This window comes from Botrytis fragariae (genome assembly GCF_013461495.1).
Source record: "Botrytis fragariae strain BVB16 chromosome Unknown tig00000006, whole genome shotgun sequence".
Classification (NCBI taxonomy): domain Eukaryota; kingdom Fungi; phylum Ascomycota; class Leotiomycetes; order Helotiales; family Sclerotiniaceae; genus Botrytis; species Botrytis fragariae.
In genome coordinates, this window is record NW_023500988.1 from 2,011,693 (window position 1) to 2,032,153 (window position 20,461).

The 20,461-nt window shown below is 43.3% G+C and overlaps 6 protein-coding genes across 6 annotated transcripts; 3 read left to right on the plus strand and 3 right to left on the minus strand.

Moving 5' to 3' along the window:
* Nucleotides 1-121: 121 nt before the first annotated feature.
* On the plus strand, nt 122-1,016 carry Bfra_001786 (uncharacterized protein; the record flags this gene model as incomplete). Its single annotated transcript, XM_037332211.1, has 3 exons — nt 122-250; nt 740-828; nt 887-1,016. The coding sequence occupies 3 exons, from the start codon at nt 122-124 to the stop codon at nt 930-932; spliced, it is 264 nt and encodes an 87-aa protein (XP_037196365.1). The 3' UTR covers nt 933-1,016.
* A 3,356-nt stretch (nt 1,017-4,372) lies between these two features.
* On the minus strand, nt 4,373-6,272 carry Bfra_001787 (putative dhhc zinc finger membrane protein; the record flags this gene model as incomplete). Its single annotated transcript, XM_037332212.1, has 5 exons — nt 4,373-5,291; nt 5,341-5,381; nt 5,505-5,631; nt 5,680-6,091; nt 6,149-6,272. 5 exons carry the CDS (start codon nt 6,270-6,272, stop codon nt 4,373-4,375), a joined length of 1,623 nt encoding a protein of 540 aa, XP_037196366.1.
* A 2,961-nt stretch (nt 6,273-9,233) lies between these two features.
* Bfra_001788 (uncharacterized protein) lies at nt 9,234-9,844 on the minus strand (the record flags this gene model as incomplete). The annotated part of the gene is made up of 4 exons (XM_037332213.1): nt 9,234-9,511; nt 9,558-9,664; nt 9,707-9,784; nt 9,810-9,844. 4 exons carry the CDS (start codon nt 9,842-9,844, stop codon nt 9,234-9,236), a joined length of 498 nt encoding a protein of 165 aa, XP_037196367.1.
* A 4,857-nt stretch (nt 9,845-14,701) lies between these two features.
* Nucleotides 14,702-16,257, plus strand: Bfra_001789 (putative camp-dependent protein kinase catalytic subunit protein; the record flags this gene model as incomplete). The annotated part of the gene is made up of 7 exons (XM_037332214.1): nt 14,702-14,879; nt 14,970-14,985; nt 15,046-15,125; nt 15,179-15,303; nt 15,409-15,634; nt 15,688-15,856; nt 15,930-16,257. 7 exons carry the CDS (start codon nt 14,702-14,704, stop codon nt 16,255-16,257), a joined length of 1,122 nt encoding a protein of 373 aa, XP_037196368.1.
* Nucleotides 16,258-16,932: 675 nt separating this feature from the next.
* Nucleotides 16,933-18,876, plus strand: Bfra_001790 (putative cytochrome p450 protein; the record flags this gene model as incomplete). Its single annotated transcript, XM_037332215.1, has 4 exons — nt 16,933-17,121; nt 17,319-17,450; nt 17,602-18,628; nt 18,677-18,876. The coding sequence occupies 4 exons, from the start codon at nt 16,933-16,935 to the stop codon at nt 18,874-18,876; spliced, it is 1,548 nt and encodes a 515-aa protein (XP_037196369.1).
* Nucleotides 18,877-19,781: 905 nt separating this feature from the next.
* Nucleotides 19,782-20,377, minus strand: Bfra_001791 (uncharacterized protein; the record flags this gene model as incomplete). The annotated part of the gene is made up of 2 exons (XM_037332216.1): nt 19,782-20,241; nt 20,322-20,377. The coding sequence occupies 2 exons, from the start codon at nt 20,375-20,377 to the stop codon at nt 19,782-19,784; spliced, it is 516 nt and encodes a 171-aa protein (XP_037196370.1).
* Between the last annotated feature and the right edge of the window lie 84 nt (nt 20,378-20,461).

Below are 20,461 nucleotides of genomic sequence, written 5' to 3' on the forward strand. Positions count from 1 at the left end.
CATATATGATATATATCCTTTATTGTACATTCTGTATTTATATATCCCTATTTATTCTAATTTATTGACCTCGATTTATTTTCATCTGGCTTTCAACTGTATTCAATAATTCGAATTGATCATGTCTTTTCTACGAAACCCCGCAGCTCTTTTTGCTCTAAATCTCACTACGTTGGTAGGTGTTGTGGGAAGCACCTACAACTTAAGATCGCATATGGTGGAGCTCTCGGAGGATCATGAAGCAAGAATGGTACGTAGAAGATTTCTTTTGGGTTGATAGTGGGATGATTGCATCCAGAGAAGGTTAGTCGCTCAGAGGCCAACATCACAGTATCACACTGGAGGATACCCATCACCCGGTACAGGGGATTGTCTGTAGTTGGCACAATCTCCGTTTATCAGGTCAACTATCAGTCTAGCACTCATCTACAAATAAGATTCATGGTTTTCACTGTAACCATGCGGTTGTACCTTCCTTGACAGTCTATACTCGTACCTTATTCCGGCCTCGTACATCAACGGCCATGCTGTTAATCTCGACTTGATAGCCGTTTTCGAGCGGGGTTTACAATCAGGAAATGATTGGCCCCCAACAGATCATCAGGCGTTGGGTAGACCCATGAAGATACTGGCCAAGTTGAAATTCTTATGCTTTCTCTTCCACCGAACCATGTTTCTTGTCCCAGGTTTTTACGCTTCGAATTGAGTGAACTTCATTGTGTTAACACATCTTCTGCAGGATGAGTTGGAGGGTACCTTGAGAGGACATATTGGACTTATCGAGGATGCTCTTGATAGATTAGAAGGGAAGCCAAATGGAAACAAGATGTAAGACCAGACAAGACATCTCTTGAAAGAATTGGAATGTTGACATGGTTCTCTGAAGGGAACAATATTATGGGAAAAGAGCTAGGGATGAGAAGAAAACTTAATTAGCCGGCAGATGAAATCTGATCTCAGAACTTCCAATTGAGATGGCATAAATCAAAATCGGATCGGTGATAGGTGCACCTAGGAACATTGCATCTTTTTCGGGACTAGACTGCTTGTAAAGATGGCCGTTCATGCGGTTTCCTCACGCATGTGAGCTTTTTGGGATGGTGATCGGTTAAAAGAACTTCGCCTCTTGCACATGAGGCTCTTTTGGTATTAAGATGTGAAAATGAAAGAAGTGATGGAAGGTATTAAACTGAAAAAGCAGTCAATTTGAGAGACACTGTTACTGTCTTTCACACAGAATCAAAAGAAGATATGATGAATATTATAATTCTTTGTATAGATGCCTACCCTATCATTCTAGCACCAATGTCGTATGGGTTTGCCTTTCTGGCTGCCGGCTTTATCTTGAGTCTTGAGTCAAATGTTGATCTGACTGGTGTGACATGAGCTAAGATTACTCGAGAGCAAGTAACCCTGAATGCTAGCTGCAGTTGTCATGCTTATATTAGATTTAGCCAGCACTAGTTGCATATCTCATGTTACTCATCTATCAAAGTATTTGCGGCTCAAAGAGCGGCTCCTTGAGGATGGTGCGGCGAACAGAAAGCAATTTTACTTCGTACGGCTTGATTCTGCAGTCAGAATATGGATCTTCCCTCGAACCCCAACTGACTGGCATGATGTCACACAACAGAGCAACAGGTCAGAGATGTAAAACCCTTATTGCTCAGTCAGAACTCGGTTCTCATATATGCGAATGACACGAGGCTGTGAACATTATTTAGATCCTTTCCCCAAACACGATATTTTTAATGTTTTGCAAAAATGTGAGATTGGTTTGGACGCTTTGCTAGCAAACATCACCCAGTTACTACTCTCATTTCTCCTCACGTTCCTCCTCTTGCGGTGAGATATAGCCCCAGCCGTTCAAATTCGAAATAAGAAAGTCATCATAAGCTTGAGCACCGCACTTAAGAGTACTGGGGCTAAGAATAGGCGTATGAATCACTACATGTAACTCCCGGTTCTTTGCTAGCCTTACCAGAATGTCCGGCCACAAAGATAGGTCGAAGGATTCAGTGTTTTATTGTGGGAGTTGGAAAGGTGCACACTTCAAGAAATAGAGATACGTCACCTCTCCCAAGATTTGCGGTAGTGATTTTTACTTCCCTTCAAGCTATTCTCGTTGACCAAAATTGTAGGAATTGGAATGCAATTGACTATACCGGGGAGGCTGGTTGAACAGCTACCTTGCTAAAGCTCGTATTGTGACCGATCATTGAAGCGCGCTTAAGAATTTCAGGATGCCGTGGATTCAAGGGCAAGCCACTTCGGATGTATGCCCGCAATGGCTAGACTTTGGTACTCACATCACTATTTACCTGGTCCATATCTCCACGCGCCCTACACTAGAGTCTTCCTAACTTTCTCGTTCATCGCGTAATCGCGAGTGCCCGTCATTCACCGGTGGATCGATTGATGAGCTTCCACGTAGCTTCCAAAATGTTCTCGCCTACGTCCAAGGGGCTTATAAGCAGATCTTCGGTGACAAACGACCCGGCGAGATGTGCCTTGTTCCAATGGAACGGTTCCTAAAGGATTCTGGAAAGAGTGACGTTACACGAAGAGACCTTTCTCGACAACAAACTTGCAGACTTCCATTGTGTCATTGCAACTTACGACCGAAATACTCTCTCCATCGATACCAGCTGCGCCACCTCCCAATGATGATCCGGGAGAAACTTCACTGCTGGTCACAATGAACGGTGGAGACTTCGAGGGGCACGGCGCCCATCGTTTAGTTGCGATATTGGGACATCAGTCATAGGGGCGTCGAAAAGGTGAACAACTTCGATTTAGTCTGCGGAACATTAATTTTTCGAAGTATTTAACAGTGTTGCTCCGTCCAGACAATTTGAATCCGCATCAAGATCATCTCAACATTCAAAAACAGAAACAAGACGCAGCATTCACGCAATTTATCGGCATCTTCCACCTAAACTCACTGCTCGCTGTTTCACAAAGAAAATCGAAACTTCTCAATAGGAAAGGAACCAAAGCTCAAGGTATTCGAGTCTTAAAGCCCTCTTGATCATTGTAATGTATACTGATGATACAGATCTATAATGTCTACATATACTGCAACAAATAATCCGAGCCTGGAGGGATGGTGGGTATGCTGCAAATGCCCACGAGAAGTCGATTCCAAGACATGGGGTTGGTACTGTCCCGATTGCTCGCATCCCTTCTGCAACTCTTGTTGCGTTGCCTCACAGCAGGCTTGGTATTAGACACCGACTGCTATCGAATATGAGAGCAAACAGCTCGTATGGGATATGATAGTGAGGAGGATACTGTGGTAAAGAGTTGGAGGAAGGTTAGATTAGCTACCGAGCGGTGTTCCAGAGTGATAAAATGGCTGTGCGTGGGTCAAAATTTGAAATATCTTTTGTTGGACAGGAGCATGGGTTGTTGGTCTTGATCTTGAATGACGAGATCCTCATTTATCTCTTTGTTTGGTGCGGAAAAGCTGTCGACATTGGTTATGGAGTTCGCGATATCGGTTGGCTCCGTGAATTATGGTTAGAGGAGTTATGATTTATTTACTTCCTTATGCCGTATCATATATCCAAGACCTCCGGTTAGTGATATCATGAGTGTTATCATGTCTGAGTATCAATCTGTTGACTGCTTCAACAGCACGGAAATCCTCTCCTAAAAGCGAACCGTAATAACTGAACTCACGTTACAATGCTCTAAATGCCTTATATTCTATCCCAGGATGATGTATCGGATAGCCTATACCTTTAGCGAGTCCCTTGCCTCGTCACTTACGCGACTATTCTCCCTAGTGTTTCGAAGGTTGGCAGAGTCTAAGAGATTGCTGCGAGGTCTGGTCAATAGGACCATTCCTATTTTGCGGATATAATCCATTCTTATGGTTGCTTTCAACAGTCAACTAAGATTTGCATGGCTGGTATGGAAGCCCATTATTGAAAAGGTAGGAAGTCATTTAGGAGGTATGTGCCCACCCATAAACCCTTCGAAGCTCATCTGTAGAAACATCCGCTAGCCCTAGTTCAAGCAACTGTAACATCTACACTGCTTCATAAGACGGTGCAGTGCCGATGATATTAAAGCTTACCGGTAGCCTTAGTCTTCCTGTCTCTGCAAGCTTTGCTAGCAACAATGAACCGAGAATACTAACAAGGATGAGTGCCCGGAGAGCTTAAAGGTATTACTTTCTATTCCAATGCCTTTCTAAAGTCGAATTAGATTAATTATTACATTTAGTGCTTCTATATACTGGCATCGTGATATACCTAACGCCAATTTCATATATTGTGAGTGCTGATTTTGTAGCAAAACTCCGCTTCAAGCCAGAACGACTTCCATTAATTTGTGAATTGATTAAAAAAGTAGTGAACCCATATCATCTATGGCGTGAGTTACGAGCGCGGAGATCTCGCAGTTCTGTCTCATCCGTTTTTCGTCCCATTTCTTCGTCATTTGGGCTAAAATGTCGCCCCGATTTACTCGCTTTGTCTTTCTTATGGCGATTTGGCCTGGTCCGTTGACGATGTCCTTCAGGACGTACCTCATTAGGTGGAATAAAGCAAACTGAGGCTCGAATGCGATCTACAGATGGGCCAATCGAGAAGTGACTCTCTGTATTCTCATGGTTGCAACAAGGGCTTCTCTTCATGGGGAGAAACCAGTCAAAAAGATGTTCTCCCATGACAGTCTCCCAATTTAATAGAGCGGATCCAAGATCCCAAGGATTATCGCCGGGGGTTAGTGTCTCGAGTATTGCAAAGGTACGCACAGCCCTTTGGTCTCTATTCAACCGCTCAGTATTTTCTGTCGGTTTTTGGAGCCCACCAATTGCTGGTGCTTCAATATTTTCAGACGACGAAGGAGCGGTTGACGAATTATCGGCGATGCCGGCTTCTGTTGATTCCGAGAGCGAATGTCCAGGTTGCACGCTCCCGTTAGCTGGCTCGATTGTTGCATTGACAGGCAATCCTGTGAGACCAGCCATTCGCCTTGCGTCATTGACTGAAATTGGCTCGGACAAGCGATCGTGCCTGATAGTTTTAACATACGGGCGGTTTACCCGGATGCCGTCAAAGGGTGCCGGAATGTCTAGCGGATACGTTATTTCGGAATAAGTTTGCGTCGAAGCGGCTGTTACACTTATTTCCGCCAACCTCTGTGGGGATGGCTTTAGTATTGCTAGTCGATGGATCTTTCCAAACCTAGTAATGTCTTCGACTTGTGTCAAATTATTGATTGCGAGTCTCACGGATGTCAGGAACATCGTCCCCGTGAACAGGCCAAAAAATGCAGCTCTAAATTGTTGGTCAGTAATGAAGCGCATCACGAGGATCATTAGCTTACAGTGCAAGAACGGCAATGAACTGGTGGTTAACAGACACGCCCTGGTTGGCAAAATTAGTGCATGTCAACAATACTCTGCTCTCGAGCCCCCTATTTCGATCAAGTGCAAATCTTCAATTGCATTTGAAAGATTGGGAAAATGAAAGTCTATGGGTCAATCATACCTGGGTGCTACGCTGTCGATGAACGTATACTGCCATCACTACAAGGACATGTATACAAAATAAGGAGGTGTACCCAACAAATTGAATAAAAAACTTGAAGTTGTTCTCGCCGATAGGCCCTCCTACCCTACACTTTGTTAGCCACAAAACAAGAAAGGAGTTACAGTGGACAAACCATGGGCAATAATGATCCATTTTGTATATACATCTGCCTACAACACTACAGTGGTGCTGGCGATCCAATTTCCATATGCAACACTCGGAACACCATTTAGGCTTCCCATCCTTTTCCACACCGAAGACATCTTTTGTGTAGAACAATTCGAGTCCAGGAGAGTCTGGATCACTCTTGGATCCATCAAAATCCCCTGAAGTGTATTCTCCCCCGCCAATATCATCATTCGTTCGTTTGCTTCTACGCTGGATCCCAGCAGCTCCAGCTCCAAGTGGCGCATAAGGAGGATCGAAGGTCGTCATATACACAACTCGAAAAAAGGACGAGGCCATGAGGACGAACAACAGAAAATATATTATAAGAATGGGCACTGCGGCGCTCTTACTTTTCTGTTTGACTAGAAGATAATTTACTGGAAAGCAAGATGTTAGCAAGTCATATTGAATGCTCATGTCATTCTCCCCCTTACCACAAAGAATGGCCACTATGACATATGTTACATAGCCAACCACACCCGCCAGTGCGAAGGGCATAAAACGCGCAGTCCATATGTTCGCAGCGCGTTTGTTGCGTTCAACATCGTTGTGCGACATGATAAAATAGTCGTTGGCACGAGTGCCAATAGTGAGAGTAGTGTCCGAACCTGCAATAACGATTCATTACAACAGGTACTTAAGTATGTATACTGTTGAAGATGTTGTAACTCTTGATGTTGAATAAGTATATGCAAACATCTCTTTCACGGTAAGGTATGGAATGTCGAAAAGAGGTGGTGAAATTGAAGCCTGTAATGCGTTTGCGAATGTCGATTTACAAAATGATTCTTCGAATTAAGGTTTCTGTTTTCAAGCTTTGAGACTCAAGAGATTGGCGTTTGTGGTCTAAGATTAGAATGAACGATTGATCCACAGCACGACAGTACACTTTAATTACTAGGTAGGCACTTATCATCCACTACCGGTAAGCTTAATTTGAACCCGACGGACGACACGTGAATAATTCCATTCACGCCAACATCCCCCGCGTTTATATATATCTTTTCCTATCTCTACGCAGAGTCTATTAATTCAATTGAACTCTTATATTCAACCCTTCAGAAGTGACTTTATCGTTGCGACATATTAATCTATCGATAGATAGATCCTATTTTGATCGACGATACATGGGTCAAAGAGTGAACCTGGTCTTAGGTATCGCATTTAATCTCTAAGTCCTAGATGTCACTTCAATCTCTCCCGTCCACAAAGTTGCTCGAGAGATCATAGAGCACCTCCAGGGGTTTCTGCTCGGCGAGTGAAACTATACTGATTCATCCTGTTCTATCCTTGGTAGAACAATCATCGCCTGACTACAGCGGCCAAAACTAAGCCGAAAACAAACAGATATCACTCCATGTTGGCGGCAAAGATCTTACCTCTGATTGAATCGAACGCCTTGGGCGAAGGAAAAGTTATACAGCTGTTGGATTTTTACCTTTCCATGCATTTCGGTATCGTATCTGGGCATACTCTGGCTTCCAAACTAACTCTTCTACTTATTGTTTAACAATCCCTCACGACGTAGGAAGGCTGGTCTTAGTCTTTTCCAGGTGACCTTCCTTCACACCCTTTTAGATCCAACACCTTGACTCTTTCAAACAACGAGAGTCACATTAACATGGGTGACCCATACTAGAAGGGAGCGGCAACATGTCTCTTTGCTGATAAGGCTAGCGCAAACCACTAGCGAACCCCCTCCCCTCTATAGCCATACAATTGTAACGAGAAGGTCCGAAGCTTTGGAAGTATGAAGATGCCTCGAATGAAAATACGGTAGGCAATTCGATCAGAGGATGTGATGAGTCAATTGCGGCTCCTTTAACCTCCATCACCAATTTGTTTTAGCTGAAGTACGTAAGTTAATTTCACAACCGAATATTATCGTCTATATTAGACAGTGAGACTCCCCAGATTTTTATTTCATAAATGCGTGGATCTACTGGAGTTTTGTTTCTAGCACAAGATTTTGAAACTTCTAAATCTCACTGGAAGCTGTGGTATTCTGAAGTAATGATCTGTCCTGTCAAGTACAAAGAATCATTTGTACCCAACTACCTACTCTACGAAAAGAATTATACGCCCTCACTAACTACCCGCAGGCTACTCGACAATACCGAATCTACTTTCTTTCATGGTCTGATAGCAAACAGATCGTTGTTCGGTCCAACCGATCTGGACTCGGTTGTCCCACTGATGCTCTGGGCGGCTATACCATACCCAAGATTAGACCTCGTCCCACAGAACACAATTCGATGCTATACCGCTGAAAGCTTTTTGGCATAATAGTTACCAAGAACTTATCAAGCTCTGAAAGCATTATCGACAATGGCAATTATTGAAGCGTGTTATGATTTAGGAGGCTAGAATCTTATTGGAGTGTGACCGAAAGAGACGAAACTATACTGTCTATTCGTACGATGACTCGAGCTTGTCACGGTGTCCTGTGTACTTGAAGATTCATTGAACTCATCTTCACTTGACTTGAGACCTCGATCTTCCCCCACACCAAGTATCCCAAGGGCCAAAATAAAGTTACAACCAATTCAACGCTCTCGATTTATTTATATCGAAATTCAGCAACCTCAGCGACCCGAGTGACCTTTACTTCTGGATGCAAATCATTCATAGAAGCTCAGTGTAAACGGCTGCTCTGAATACAACCCGACGTAACATGGATCGTTAATTCAATATCATGGGAACGCCGGTATCTCAACCAAGAATTACTGAAGCTTCACTCCACCGATGTTTTGGCTGCCAAGCTTGTACAACCACCGCCCCATCTGTCTATAACAAGGGCTCTTTTTGATCCCTTGTGGTTCCTTTTAGTTGTCCAGTTACAGAGACTTGACCCCCCACTGCCTAGTTCCCGGCTTTTGGAACGGGCTCAGACTCGATTCTTCAACATCTCAACACTCAAACCGTACAGTATCATTCACCGAACTCTCAATTATACTGCCTAGGGAAAAGTCTCTAGGCATTGAGCGGATTCTTGCGCTGCCACAACCGACCCACTTTTTTTGAGCCTCATGCCTAGACAGGGCTCTCACCGGCTGATTTGATGCTAATGCAGGAACATCGTCCAGCCTTGTTGACTAATCATACTATTATCTCCTTTGTAGAGTCATTTTACTTAATTTTATGGAATTCAAGTGGAAGTCATTGTCGGAGTTAGCCGCTACTAACTAATTTCTATTCCTGCCTTATTCAACTGGGTCGTTGGTAGGGAATGAAGCGTATTACAGTCTCCGACGAATCTAGGTAACTGCACTAAGGCTTAAGACTCACCGAGGGCATCATTGAGCTAGAAGCTCTCCTCTGGTCGGATTGGATCTTGCTGCGGTACCACAAGCAAGACTCATTCCTATCGAGGCAGCTTGCTTGTGTGATGGGTTCGCTCGATTATCCATGGGTGTATGAGTGACTTCCCAGGAAATGGGCCATCTCTTTGTAGCTCACCGCAGATCATGGAGATAGTAGTCTTCTGTGACTTAGAAGCTGGGGTCTAAATGCTAAGCCCTAATGTTTTGGCCACGACTTCAACATTTCGGTACACCGAAGTGTTCTTCGGTGAAAACTTCTTCGAGCGAAGACATTTTCTTTAAATGAAGGCTTTGGTCTCCTTTCGTTTTGCCTTTCTTTGATTCTTCTATCCAACATCATAAATCTACATCTTTCATACGAGCACCACGTCCGAAATCGACCAGAGCATTGTATTTTACCACAAATTGATTCTTCACCTCTTTCGATTAAGTTACTATATCTCGCAGTTGAAGATAAAGCAACCCCCTTCTTATCTGTATTTTCAGATTGTTATATTTTCGTTTCCCTTCTTCCTCGAACCAACCAAACTCTTGTCTTCGAGATGCCTGCTGTACCAGCCCCAAAAGCGGCTGTGTGTGTTTGGTCTTGCTGTTGGTGCCGTGATTACAGTGGCAATTACACGTCCTCTGGAATGACAACACAAATTATAAGCTGCCCAGGATGTTCACACCAGCGGTGCAATGATTGCCGTGTGGAATGGGTCAAAATCAGGTCTCACCAACACGGCTAAGTACGTTGGTACATAACTATTGGACACATTTTCATTCTAACGTATCGCCTAGTTGACAAAGTGGTACCTCAGTCATTCGTATTTCATGATAGACTACATGCGAAGCATGCTTGGGATTGGATTATCGGCATCGGATGAAACGCATTGAGGGGAGATGAGGCAGATTCACAAGGGGGTTTTCTACGCGGAACATTTTTGGTTTTCAAGTCATTGGTTGCATTTTCTCATATATCACTGAATTTAAGAAACGTTTGCATTTGGACGGAGTATTAGATTTTAAAGCTTGCGCTTTTCATACATCATAGACTTTCACTCGGGGAAGATTTCATATCATAGACTCAGACAAAATTTGAACTTTTTGCTTCATAGATTCTTTCTGCAAGCACATGCTTTTTATATCCTTTTTTTTTAGATGTGAAATACCATAGTGGTAAGCTCTCACACAGAGGAATACAAACTGCCTCTAGTTGTGTAAATCGTATTTCTATCTTTTGTCTTGGTATATGGTTCAGCCTGGAATTCTCAACAGTCAAGATTGCAGTTCGGTAACAAGAGTATTTCAACTGCGACTTCAATTTTGACTTCAATGAGAACATTCAAATGATTGGAGATAATAGATTCAATTTCAATACTGAATTGTTTTCAAGTAATAAAAGATCGCATCCACTTTGCAAGCTCACCTTTTAGACACCTCGATTCTGCCTATTTCCTGATGTACTCACGTTTTCTTTATCTATCTTTGTGTCCGTGTTCTCGCGATGCAAAAATGGCCGTATCCACCATGATGGCATTGATCTAATTCATCTTGTCTAAGGAATTTTCTCCTCGTGAATACCAGGCCGAAAAGAAGGGTATTCTAAGCAAATGCCTCCCTCATCTCGAAGCCTGGCGCATTATAGAATTCCATTCTGGTCCATCATATTCCTGAGTGGTGTATGCCCGGTGAGATAATTTCTTGGAAGAATATAGCTATTTCTTTACACTGAAGCTATCACAGCCACCCCGAGATTCCACTATTTTCGAAGGGCGGGATGGGGCATCAATCGATCTTCCCGGTGAACTCAGAGGGTTTCAGCTGTGGTCTATCATACGAGGAAACGTTTTGAAAAATATCACTCACAGTATGGGGCAAGGGGGCCTTATTCCGGGCTGTGAAGGGCGGCGTCTGTGTTGTCAAATTACTGTGGAAGGCAACAAATTTCAAGATACCGTCAAATACCTTCGAGCATTTAAGATATCTTCAAAACTCTTTCCATCGAAAAGCAATTACCAGTCTTCAAGTCCTCGAATCATCTTCATTTTTATACAAGCCATCTATAACTTTCAAATTTCTGCATACTTGTTCGCTTGACCATTCGATTGCATCTCCTCTGTCAAAATGAATTCTCAATCGCCGGTAGCAATAGCTTCAAATCACGATCGCAAGCGCACGCAACCAGCGTTACAGACTGGCCATGAATATAGTCGCGGCCATTCTCATCACAAACATTCGAGCAATGGCAAGCACAATCACAGCAGCAAACGTAGCGGACAGCCCACCAGTGAGCCGCAATACATATACCATGAGATCTGGTATTGCTGTACCTGCGGTTTGAATGGCGATGGAGCTTTGACGGCCGCTCTAAACACACACTGTACATCGTGTGGACATCAAAGATGTGTAAATTGCGCCATCGATTGGATTAAAATACGAGTCGGCACCTAGTGAGTAGCAATTTCAATTGATGAGCGCCGTTTAAAACGAATCTGGAGCTGATCCAGATGCAGACCAACACATCCCTGTATCTCTGCCTGGGAAGTTGTGTATAAATACAAGGGAGGAGAGCCAGTGGGGATGGTTTTCTATGGAAATGGTAGCGCTTACACTCTTCAACTCCTTTCTTCTCTGTTACTCATCTGTCACGATACTCGGATATCAAATCGTCTTTATTGTTTGCATAGCGCTGCGCGGTGGATAAGATGTCATGCATGATTCACATCTGAATTGGTTGATCGTCTTCGTATTTTAGACTTCAGTTTCTTTCTCTGCATTGTCGGATGGGTTTGGGTCAATTTCTGCAGCAGGAATAGATTCATGTGCTGAGGGATTGCAATTTCGAATTTTATTTTCTCATTTCGAGTACCGCCTCATTTCCACATTTTTGAAAGGCCCTAAATTAGTTTTCATGAAAATTACTGTTTCCAAAGAAGTGGCCGGCTATCTCTTTTGATGTGATATAAGCTCAAAATGATGCTTACATACACTTGATTCATTCATATATGATGAGCATCCAAAGCCCCCAAGCTATCAATTCGATGGCATGGTCTCGATACTACCTCCTCGGTGTCCCAGTATAGACAATGTACCTATTTATCTGCAGCCCCGATTCGTCGAGGCAGAATTCGCCCGGCTTTGGATTCTGGGCAAGGTTGCTCGCGGCCGTGAGAGGAAAGCGGGCAATGAAATCAAAACTTCCACTTGGCATGATGATTGCCCTCACTTAACCTTCTATCCGCCTTGCGAGCTCTGTGTAGATTTGTAGCACCGGCAATACCGGCATTACCAAGGTGTCAGTCAGATTAGCATGCATTACGCCAGTCACTGGAGCTTTGGTGGAAAAATTGGGTTTTACCTGGTTTAATGGGAGGTTAATCCTACCTTCCGCTGACCAAAATACAATAGACAATTGGCTGATATTTTTATAGAGGGCATTTACTCATTCTACCAATATCTCACTAGTATGATTAGATACACCGAAGTTCAGGCAAGAATCCACCTTGCAAAGAGTGGCTGCATAGGGCGAATTACGAGATATAAGCATTCTGGGGTATATTTTAAGCTAGAAGGCTTTGTTAACACGGTGAGATAACTTGGAAAGGGCGGTTCATCTCATTTCTATCAGTTTTGTCGATACAGCATGGTATTGGCACGGAGATTTTAAAAGTGGGGTACGTTATACTCGGCGACACTCTGCACGTGTTGAGGCTCTTGTGAGGCTCGAGATGGCATTGTCAAAGTATACTGATTCATACTTTGCAGGTGTACCATATTAAATCGAAATTGGTGTGCTTCATGGAAGTATCTTAGTACCTTCTGACTCTTCCCAGACGTCTTGATTCCTTCGCTCGACCACACCACCCTCTACACACCACCCTCTACAACCTTCGAATCCTGCTGCAGCTATTTTGCTCGCTGACTCACTGCAACACCATCTCGATGTGTAATCTGACATATGATCCGACTTATATAACAGAGAAACTGTCACTTTCTACCCATATACTCATTTTCATCTGAATTCGTCATTGATCTAGAACAATGTGCCTCGCAAATACACTACTACTATCCTTTTGCTTACTTTACTACAACAAAGCTATTATTATAGTGACTCAACTCGCAAACTGTCATTTTGGCGCCATGGGATCTCTTGACGAGTAAGTGTTAACAGCTCCTCCCGGATCCCGATCAGTTTTGCGGCTCGCTTCAGCCTTCTTTTACAGCCCCTACGAACTTCAAAAGAGTTATTTTGGTCTCGATAATGATCTTTTGAGGAAGGATTTGCCGCGAAAAGAGACAGTATCAGCCTCCAGAGGAACATGTTCCCACTCGGGAGATCCGCTTTGAAGGTCTTCGTGGGCGGGGCCGCTGCGACCCCAATACCCGTACCACGTCCGACTTGATTCTTATTTTAACTGCTTAGAATTCACCCCTCGATTAGGACGGCACATCAATTGCGAAAGGATTGTTCATCCAACACTGGATTATCTTGAAAAGTTTGGAAGAATATCTCAAAGCGACAAGCTTGACAATCATGGAGGGAATCAACCGTCTCGGTAAACTTTCCTGGAAACATGTCTGATATTACACACTCTAGGATTGGCAAAGCATCCTAGAATATGTACTTGGGTAGATATATAAAGAATTACAAAGAATGAGGTATGCAGAGATGTGTTGATATATATTTGTTACTTGAGACCGAAGTACCTGGCCTGGAGTATTGAATCTTCGATCCTTGTTTGGGTGAGTAATCGATCGATCACGTGTATGGGGAATTTGAGACACCAATCTATTAGAGAAATTCTTTTACCATCTCCCTTTATTGCCTTTCTTCTCTTTCAGAAATGATTGTGATCAAGATTTGATGGGAATAGCATCATTCTTCTGGAATTTTCCAGTTCTAACTTCAAACAAATGATACCACAATTCACACATCGTTTCTTCGACGATAGATGCCAATGAAGAGGGACCCCGTATGTGTAGGTAATTGGGCTCTCAACCGGTTTACGGTAGATCTACTCCGTGCCTAGGTCCACCAGTCCAGGTATCTTAATGGATAGATGGATATTTTCCTTTTTCTAATCGGATGAAATTGATGGGAAGACCGAACTCAAAAAACGTCATGATACCTACCGACCAAAACCCCCCCCATCCCCCCCACTATACTACTATGTACACAGACAGGTACAATAATACTGAAGAAGAAGATACTGCACTGCAATCCACTTACCACTTACCACTTGCCTATTTACCTACATTCCTCGAATTTCACCATATCCCGCTATCCTTTTTACACCAGAAGAATCCTCTTCATACATTCAATTGATCATAATCGACGGAATTAACCTTTTCAATTGCTATACACAGACAAAGACCGTTTTGGCGTGGAGTAAGAGTAAGACTTGCTCGGACTACCTGTCTCGTACTACATGTACACTATCAGTCAATCATAAAGCTCGGTCCCAAGTCGTCGCATAATACAAATATCGGTATATCCATAGGAATCTCCATCTCAACAACTGAGCCCCACCACCCCTCGAAATCAAGTACCTCAAGTTTCGCGATAACCGCATGGCTACTGCAGTCTGCTGCTTCCAGTAAGCCCGCGAAGTCTTCGAAAATAAGAGGCACATCCAAACATTTCTTCTCGCGAGACTCTCACCGTCACGTCAAATCACAATGGCTGAGACCACGACGGCTGCGGCTGAAGAGGAAAGAAACTTCGTGGCTCACTTCAAAGAGCAGCAAATTTTGCCCCCTGATGAAATCCAACAAAACCCAAGGAATGAAGGTTTGGGAGCAAGTTCGAGAAATTTGAGTGTGCGAGACTTTGAGTTGGTGAGGACTTTAGGAACCGGTACGCTCCGATGATATGCGATGTGCTGTGTTGTGTAGCTTAATGACGGAACCTGCACGTAATGTATGCTAATTGATTTTCATTCAATAGGCACATTCGCTCGCGTGTACGATATTCACCCTCATGAACCTCTCGCTTGAATCTATTCTGATTTTACACTGTGTAGCTGGCTTGTACGTCTTGCGAACCCCGCTGAAGAGGATCGCGATAAGGTTTTTGCGCTGAAGGTCTTACGGAAAGTCGAGGGTAAGAGTTGACTTGCAGAAGCAGAGTCGATATCATTGACTGACAATATCTAGTCATCAAACTTAAACAAGTCGACCATGTCAATCACGAGCGTTCGGTTCTTTCAGATGTTGCTGGGCATCCTTTTATTACTACATTAATTACTTCTTTTTCTGATCATGATTCACTGTATATGCTGGTACGTTCGCGGGATTCACTCTACCAAAGATTCCCCTTTTCCATTATCGATTGGATATCCGGGTACTCTATTTTCTGTCTGAAACTAATTTCTATCTCTACCAAGCTTGACTACTGCCCTGGAGGTGAAGTATTCTCCTATCTACGAAAAGCCAAACGATTCGACGAGAACACAGCTCGATTTTATGCCGCGGAAATAGTTTTGATTCTTGAATTTTTACACGAACGAGAAGGGGTTGCATATAGAGACATGAAACCGGAGAACCTGTTATTGGATGCTGAGGGACATATAAAACTGGTTGATTTTGGATTCGCAAAACGTTTGGGAAACAGTAAGCTGCGTAAATTCGAGGGCTCTGTTGGCCGTTTATTGACAACAATAAAGGGGAAACATATACTTTATGTGGTACACCAGAGTATCTTGCGCCAGAGGTTATTCAATCGAAAGGCCATACGACGGCCGTCGACTGGTGGGCTTTGGGTATATTAATATATGAATTCCTCACAGGATATCCACCCTTTTGGCATTCAAATCCAATAGAGATTTACAAGCAGTATGCATCTCATTTTCATTTCCTCATTGTCTTTGAATCATTCGCACATCATCTGACACAGACTTTCGTCCAGAATCGTTAGCAAGCCAGTTTCTTTCCCTGCCGAACCTGCCATTTCACCTGCGGCAAAAGATATCATTCGCCAATTCTGCACGCTCGATCGATCACATCGTCTCGGAAATATATCTGGTGGCGCTGCACGGGTTAAAGATCACCCTTTTTTCCAAGGAGTGATTTGGGAAGATGTATATTACAGGAAATACCGTGGTCCAATTATACCCCCTTTGAGATATCCAGGCGATGCTCAAAATTTCGATTTATACCCCGATGAAAAAGAAGGAAGAGAACCATACACAGAGGAGCTCGCGGCAAAATACGATGATTGTTTCAAGGGTTTTTAGATTACAACTCAAATGTGGATTCATTGGCGAATGCTGGGACGAGGATGGGATTGGTGTACGGCTGTATCAATGGATTGGTTTGCAGGTTTTAGATACTGCAAATGGCGTTCTTCGGGTACGATAATGGGTCGGTTAAAGAGAGGTCGGTTGCAGAGATCAGGGGAACATATCATGATATCGCTTGTACACTTTCTTATGGAGATGGGGGTGAGATAGCGGGTGTATATGGGCGAGTTTTTGCAAACTTTACCTTTTAGGGTTATAAAAGCTAAGACATTATCAATTGGGTTCTTGATTATCTCCATATTAAATGTGGATCTCTCGCAGTTGCTTTGAAGAATTTATCCGCATCTGGAACCGAATTTCTAAGCGATGTGACACTTGCTGTGTTGCAGCTCGGGAATACCGATTGCCTGCGGATTGCCTGCGAAAATCATTGTGATATGGAGTACACGGATACTCGGGGAGAGAATCATTAGACCCAACGGTTCGCCAGGCTAATGCGGAGTATCTGAACCTCAGCTATACATGATACGTTTATTAACCAGTGAATGCCTGCTTCGACTTGGATTTTTGAATTATCGATGGTTTCTAACATTAAAGTATTGCCTTCCCCCGTTCTCTTTTGTAAATCGTTTTCTACCTACGCACATATTCCAGTCGCACACTCTCACAATGGAACTCTCTCTGTATTCGTCGCTACTTATCGTCTTCATCACTTGGATTTTATCATCCCAATTGACATCGTACTTGCGCTCACACCGCTACAATGCAGATGCGCCATTGATAGCGAATTCGTGGTGGGAAATTTTGACGTGGAGGGGGTTGTCGACGAAGGAATTGTTGATTGGTGCGTATCATAAGGTATGTTGTTTTGTCTTTGCTTTTGGCTATGGTTGTTGGTTGGGATTCTGGGATTGTTGTTTTACGAATTGAATGAGTGTGAATTTTTTTTCTTCTTGTTTGGGGTTTATTTTTATTATTATTATTATTATTTTTTTTCAGTAAGAAAAAAATTGGATGGATGGGTGGAAGCTAATGGATGGTGATAAAAATAATAGTATTCGAAAAATGGAAAGGCGTTTCGTATGAATGGAACGCTGGGTCCTCAGTGGGCATTACCTACTTCTGTTTTTGCGCAGGCGGGGAAGATGGGGATGGGAGATTTGGATCCGTATGAGGCGAATGAAGATGTATGTTTATCCATTCTTCTTTGGTATCTTTATATTTTTATCTGGTCTGGTCTGGTCTGGTCTGATGCGATGCCCTTCAATTCACTATAAGAAAACTCGAATCTAGTAAGGAATATGCGAGAAAGAAAGCCGAACTAACCCTCCAAAATAGTTCCTCCTAATGCGACCCTTCATGTCCCTCGAAAGCGAAGACATGATGACTTTCATCGTCTCAAAACTAACCCGTTCGATCCCCGAGATCGTCCCGCTCCTCCTTGCGGAAACCACGACTGCGTTTCGAGAAAATTTTGCGCCGGAAGATTCGAGTGAGGTGGATGGAGAGGGATGGACCCGCACGTGTTTGTTTCAGCATGTGAATGTTTCGCTGGCGAAGATCGTGTCGCGGATACTGTGTGGAGAGAAATATTCGAGCGATGCGGTGTGGGTTGATAATGTGGCGACGTTTGCGCGGGGGATTTTCTTTTCCGGGATGTTGTTGAGACGCTTGCCGAGGTGGAGTCACGGGTTTGTGGCGCCGTGGATGAAGACGACGAAGCAGGTTGCGGTTATTGAGAGGATGGTGACGGAGGATGTGAGGGGCTTGGTTAGTGGGGATGTGACTGGGGATAGTTATGAGAGGGGGGTTATCCTGCCGATGTTGGTGGAGGATGTGAGGGGCAAGAAAGTTTTTGAGGGGAAGGGGGAGGAGGAGTTGCTGTGGGGAGTTAATAATAGGATTTGTAGGTTCTTTTTTGCGACGGTGGATACGACGACGCTTACTTTTACGCATGTGCTTTATGATGTTATTGGGCATAAGAAGGAACTTTATGCGGAGCCTATGAGGAGGGAGATTAGAGATGTGTCGAAGAAGTTTGGAGGAGTGTGGAATAGAGAAAGCATTGGGGAGTTGAAAAGTTTGGATGCTTTCATGAGGGAGAGTCAGAGATTACATCCGTTAGGATATACATTGGGTAGCCGGAAGGTGGTGAAGAAAGAAGGACTGGATTTTATTAGTAAAGGGGAAGATGGGGAAAAGGTTATCCATATTCCATATGGAGAGAGGATTGAGGGATTGGCATGGGCTATCCATCAAGATGCTGAACATTACGAAGATGCGGATGTGTTCAAGGGATTCAGAACTAGAGATGAGACGATAGCGGGGTCGAATCCTAGTGAAAGGTTTATGAGTTTCGGATATGGTATGTTTGAATGTTTCTTCTGATCCCAACAATACTAACCTATCCCAGGTCGTCACGCTTGTCCAGGCCGCTACGTAGCTCTCACGATTGAGAAAATTATGTTGATCGAGTTCCTCATGAAATACGATTGGAAGGAAATGGATAGATTGAAGGATTGGTCGTTTGGATGGAATAATATTCCAGATATGGCTAGTAAAGTTCACATTAGAAGGTTGAGTGAAGAGGAAGTGGAGAAGCTGTGGGAGTAGGCAGTGTATTTAGCATAGCAGGGTGCGACTTGTGATACATAAATTAAATAGTATGCGTTTTTGTGGGTGGAAGCATTGTTATTATAGGAATACAGCGTGAGCTTCCGGTTTTACAAAACTTCAATTGGGAACCAGGAGAATGATTCGCTCATCAGATATGTCCTAAAATATTGATAGCTAGCTGATTCACTACCATCACAAATGCCATATCGCCAAACGTTAGCGATTTTTGCAGGTTAGCTCTTGTATAAGTAACAATCCTCTCAACAATGTTGGGTTCTCAATTCCTGGTTAAGTCTCCAACCTTGTAAGAATACACAGTATTTCTGTCTACACTCTTCGGTGAGACAAGCTAGCCATATTCGTCTAACACTCGAAAGTTGAGAATGGCTAATACGCGGTATATCTGCCTGCAATCTTCACTGACCTCTGGAGACAAGCCGATTGCGTTGGTCTATTACTAGATGTGGATCAGGCTGGTTAACATGGGATTCATATTGTTATGTCATCTCTTCTTACATCGAGGTGTCTTTTGCAGATTTCAATGTCCAGGCTGGCTGCAATCACTCTTTCATAGTCATCCTTAGGGTTGCTTGTCTCTGTCTTTTCCGACTCTTTTCTTGTGTTGGAAGTTTTCCATACTCTCTCGCCTATTTCTCTATTCGTGATAAAGATATCCGCATCCACCATGTTACCTTTACTGTCATTCAAAAGATACTTCGGATATTCGGTATAAGATAAGAATAGGTTGAATTGAAATATCTGGTCTTGTATATATGTTTCCTTCAATTTCTCTCGACTCGACACATTTGAAACCATTTGAGACCATCCATCAACCACTCTTTACCCCCCAACCATCATATTCTCTCTTTCTCTCTCACCACATAGATACACACCAATAAAACCTACACAATCCCAAAAAACATCGCCATCTTAAACGTCCCCACATACCCCGGCGCCCACTTCTTCAACCCAGCCAAGATCAATTGATCCCTTGTTAATCCATATTTCTTCTGTAGTTTATCAAGCTTCTTCTTGCTATCTTCCGGTAAAGCTTCGAACATTTTGTCATAATCGTCGATTTCCTTTTGCGTGGCTTTTACATCAGTAGAGGAAGGGAAATCGAAAGATGTGAGATCTACGCGCGATTTGAGGGAAGAGGGGACAGAGGGAGACAGATCTCGAAGGATATGGGGTGGGAGTGAAGGCATGGCTTTGGGAATAGAGCTGATGGCAATAGAATGAGTGTTTATGTGAGAGGGTTGGGGACGGTTGTTATAAATACAACGACCGCAGTTGAGAAATTTAAAATGTGATCTTGGTGGGACGAATGTGGTATGAATGAGAGACAATAGCTGGATACCACTACAAAGATGAATGAATAAGTGAGTAGATAAACAAAAAATATATATACAGAAACTTCTGTTCACATCATGTTTAATTACAAACCGAAGAAATGTGCCAAACCGCACTTGGCAGTTGGTTTGTTCATTCCTTCCATATCAGTCTAACACAACAGGAACGTCACAAGAACACTGCCACGGACATAAAGGTTATTCGGCCTCATAAAGGTCTTATTGAATTG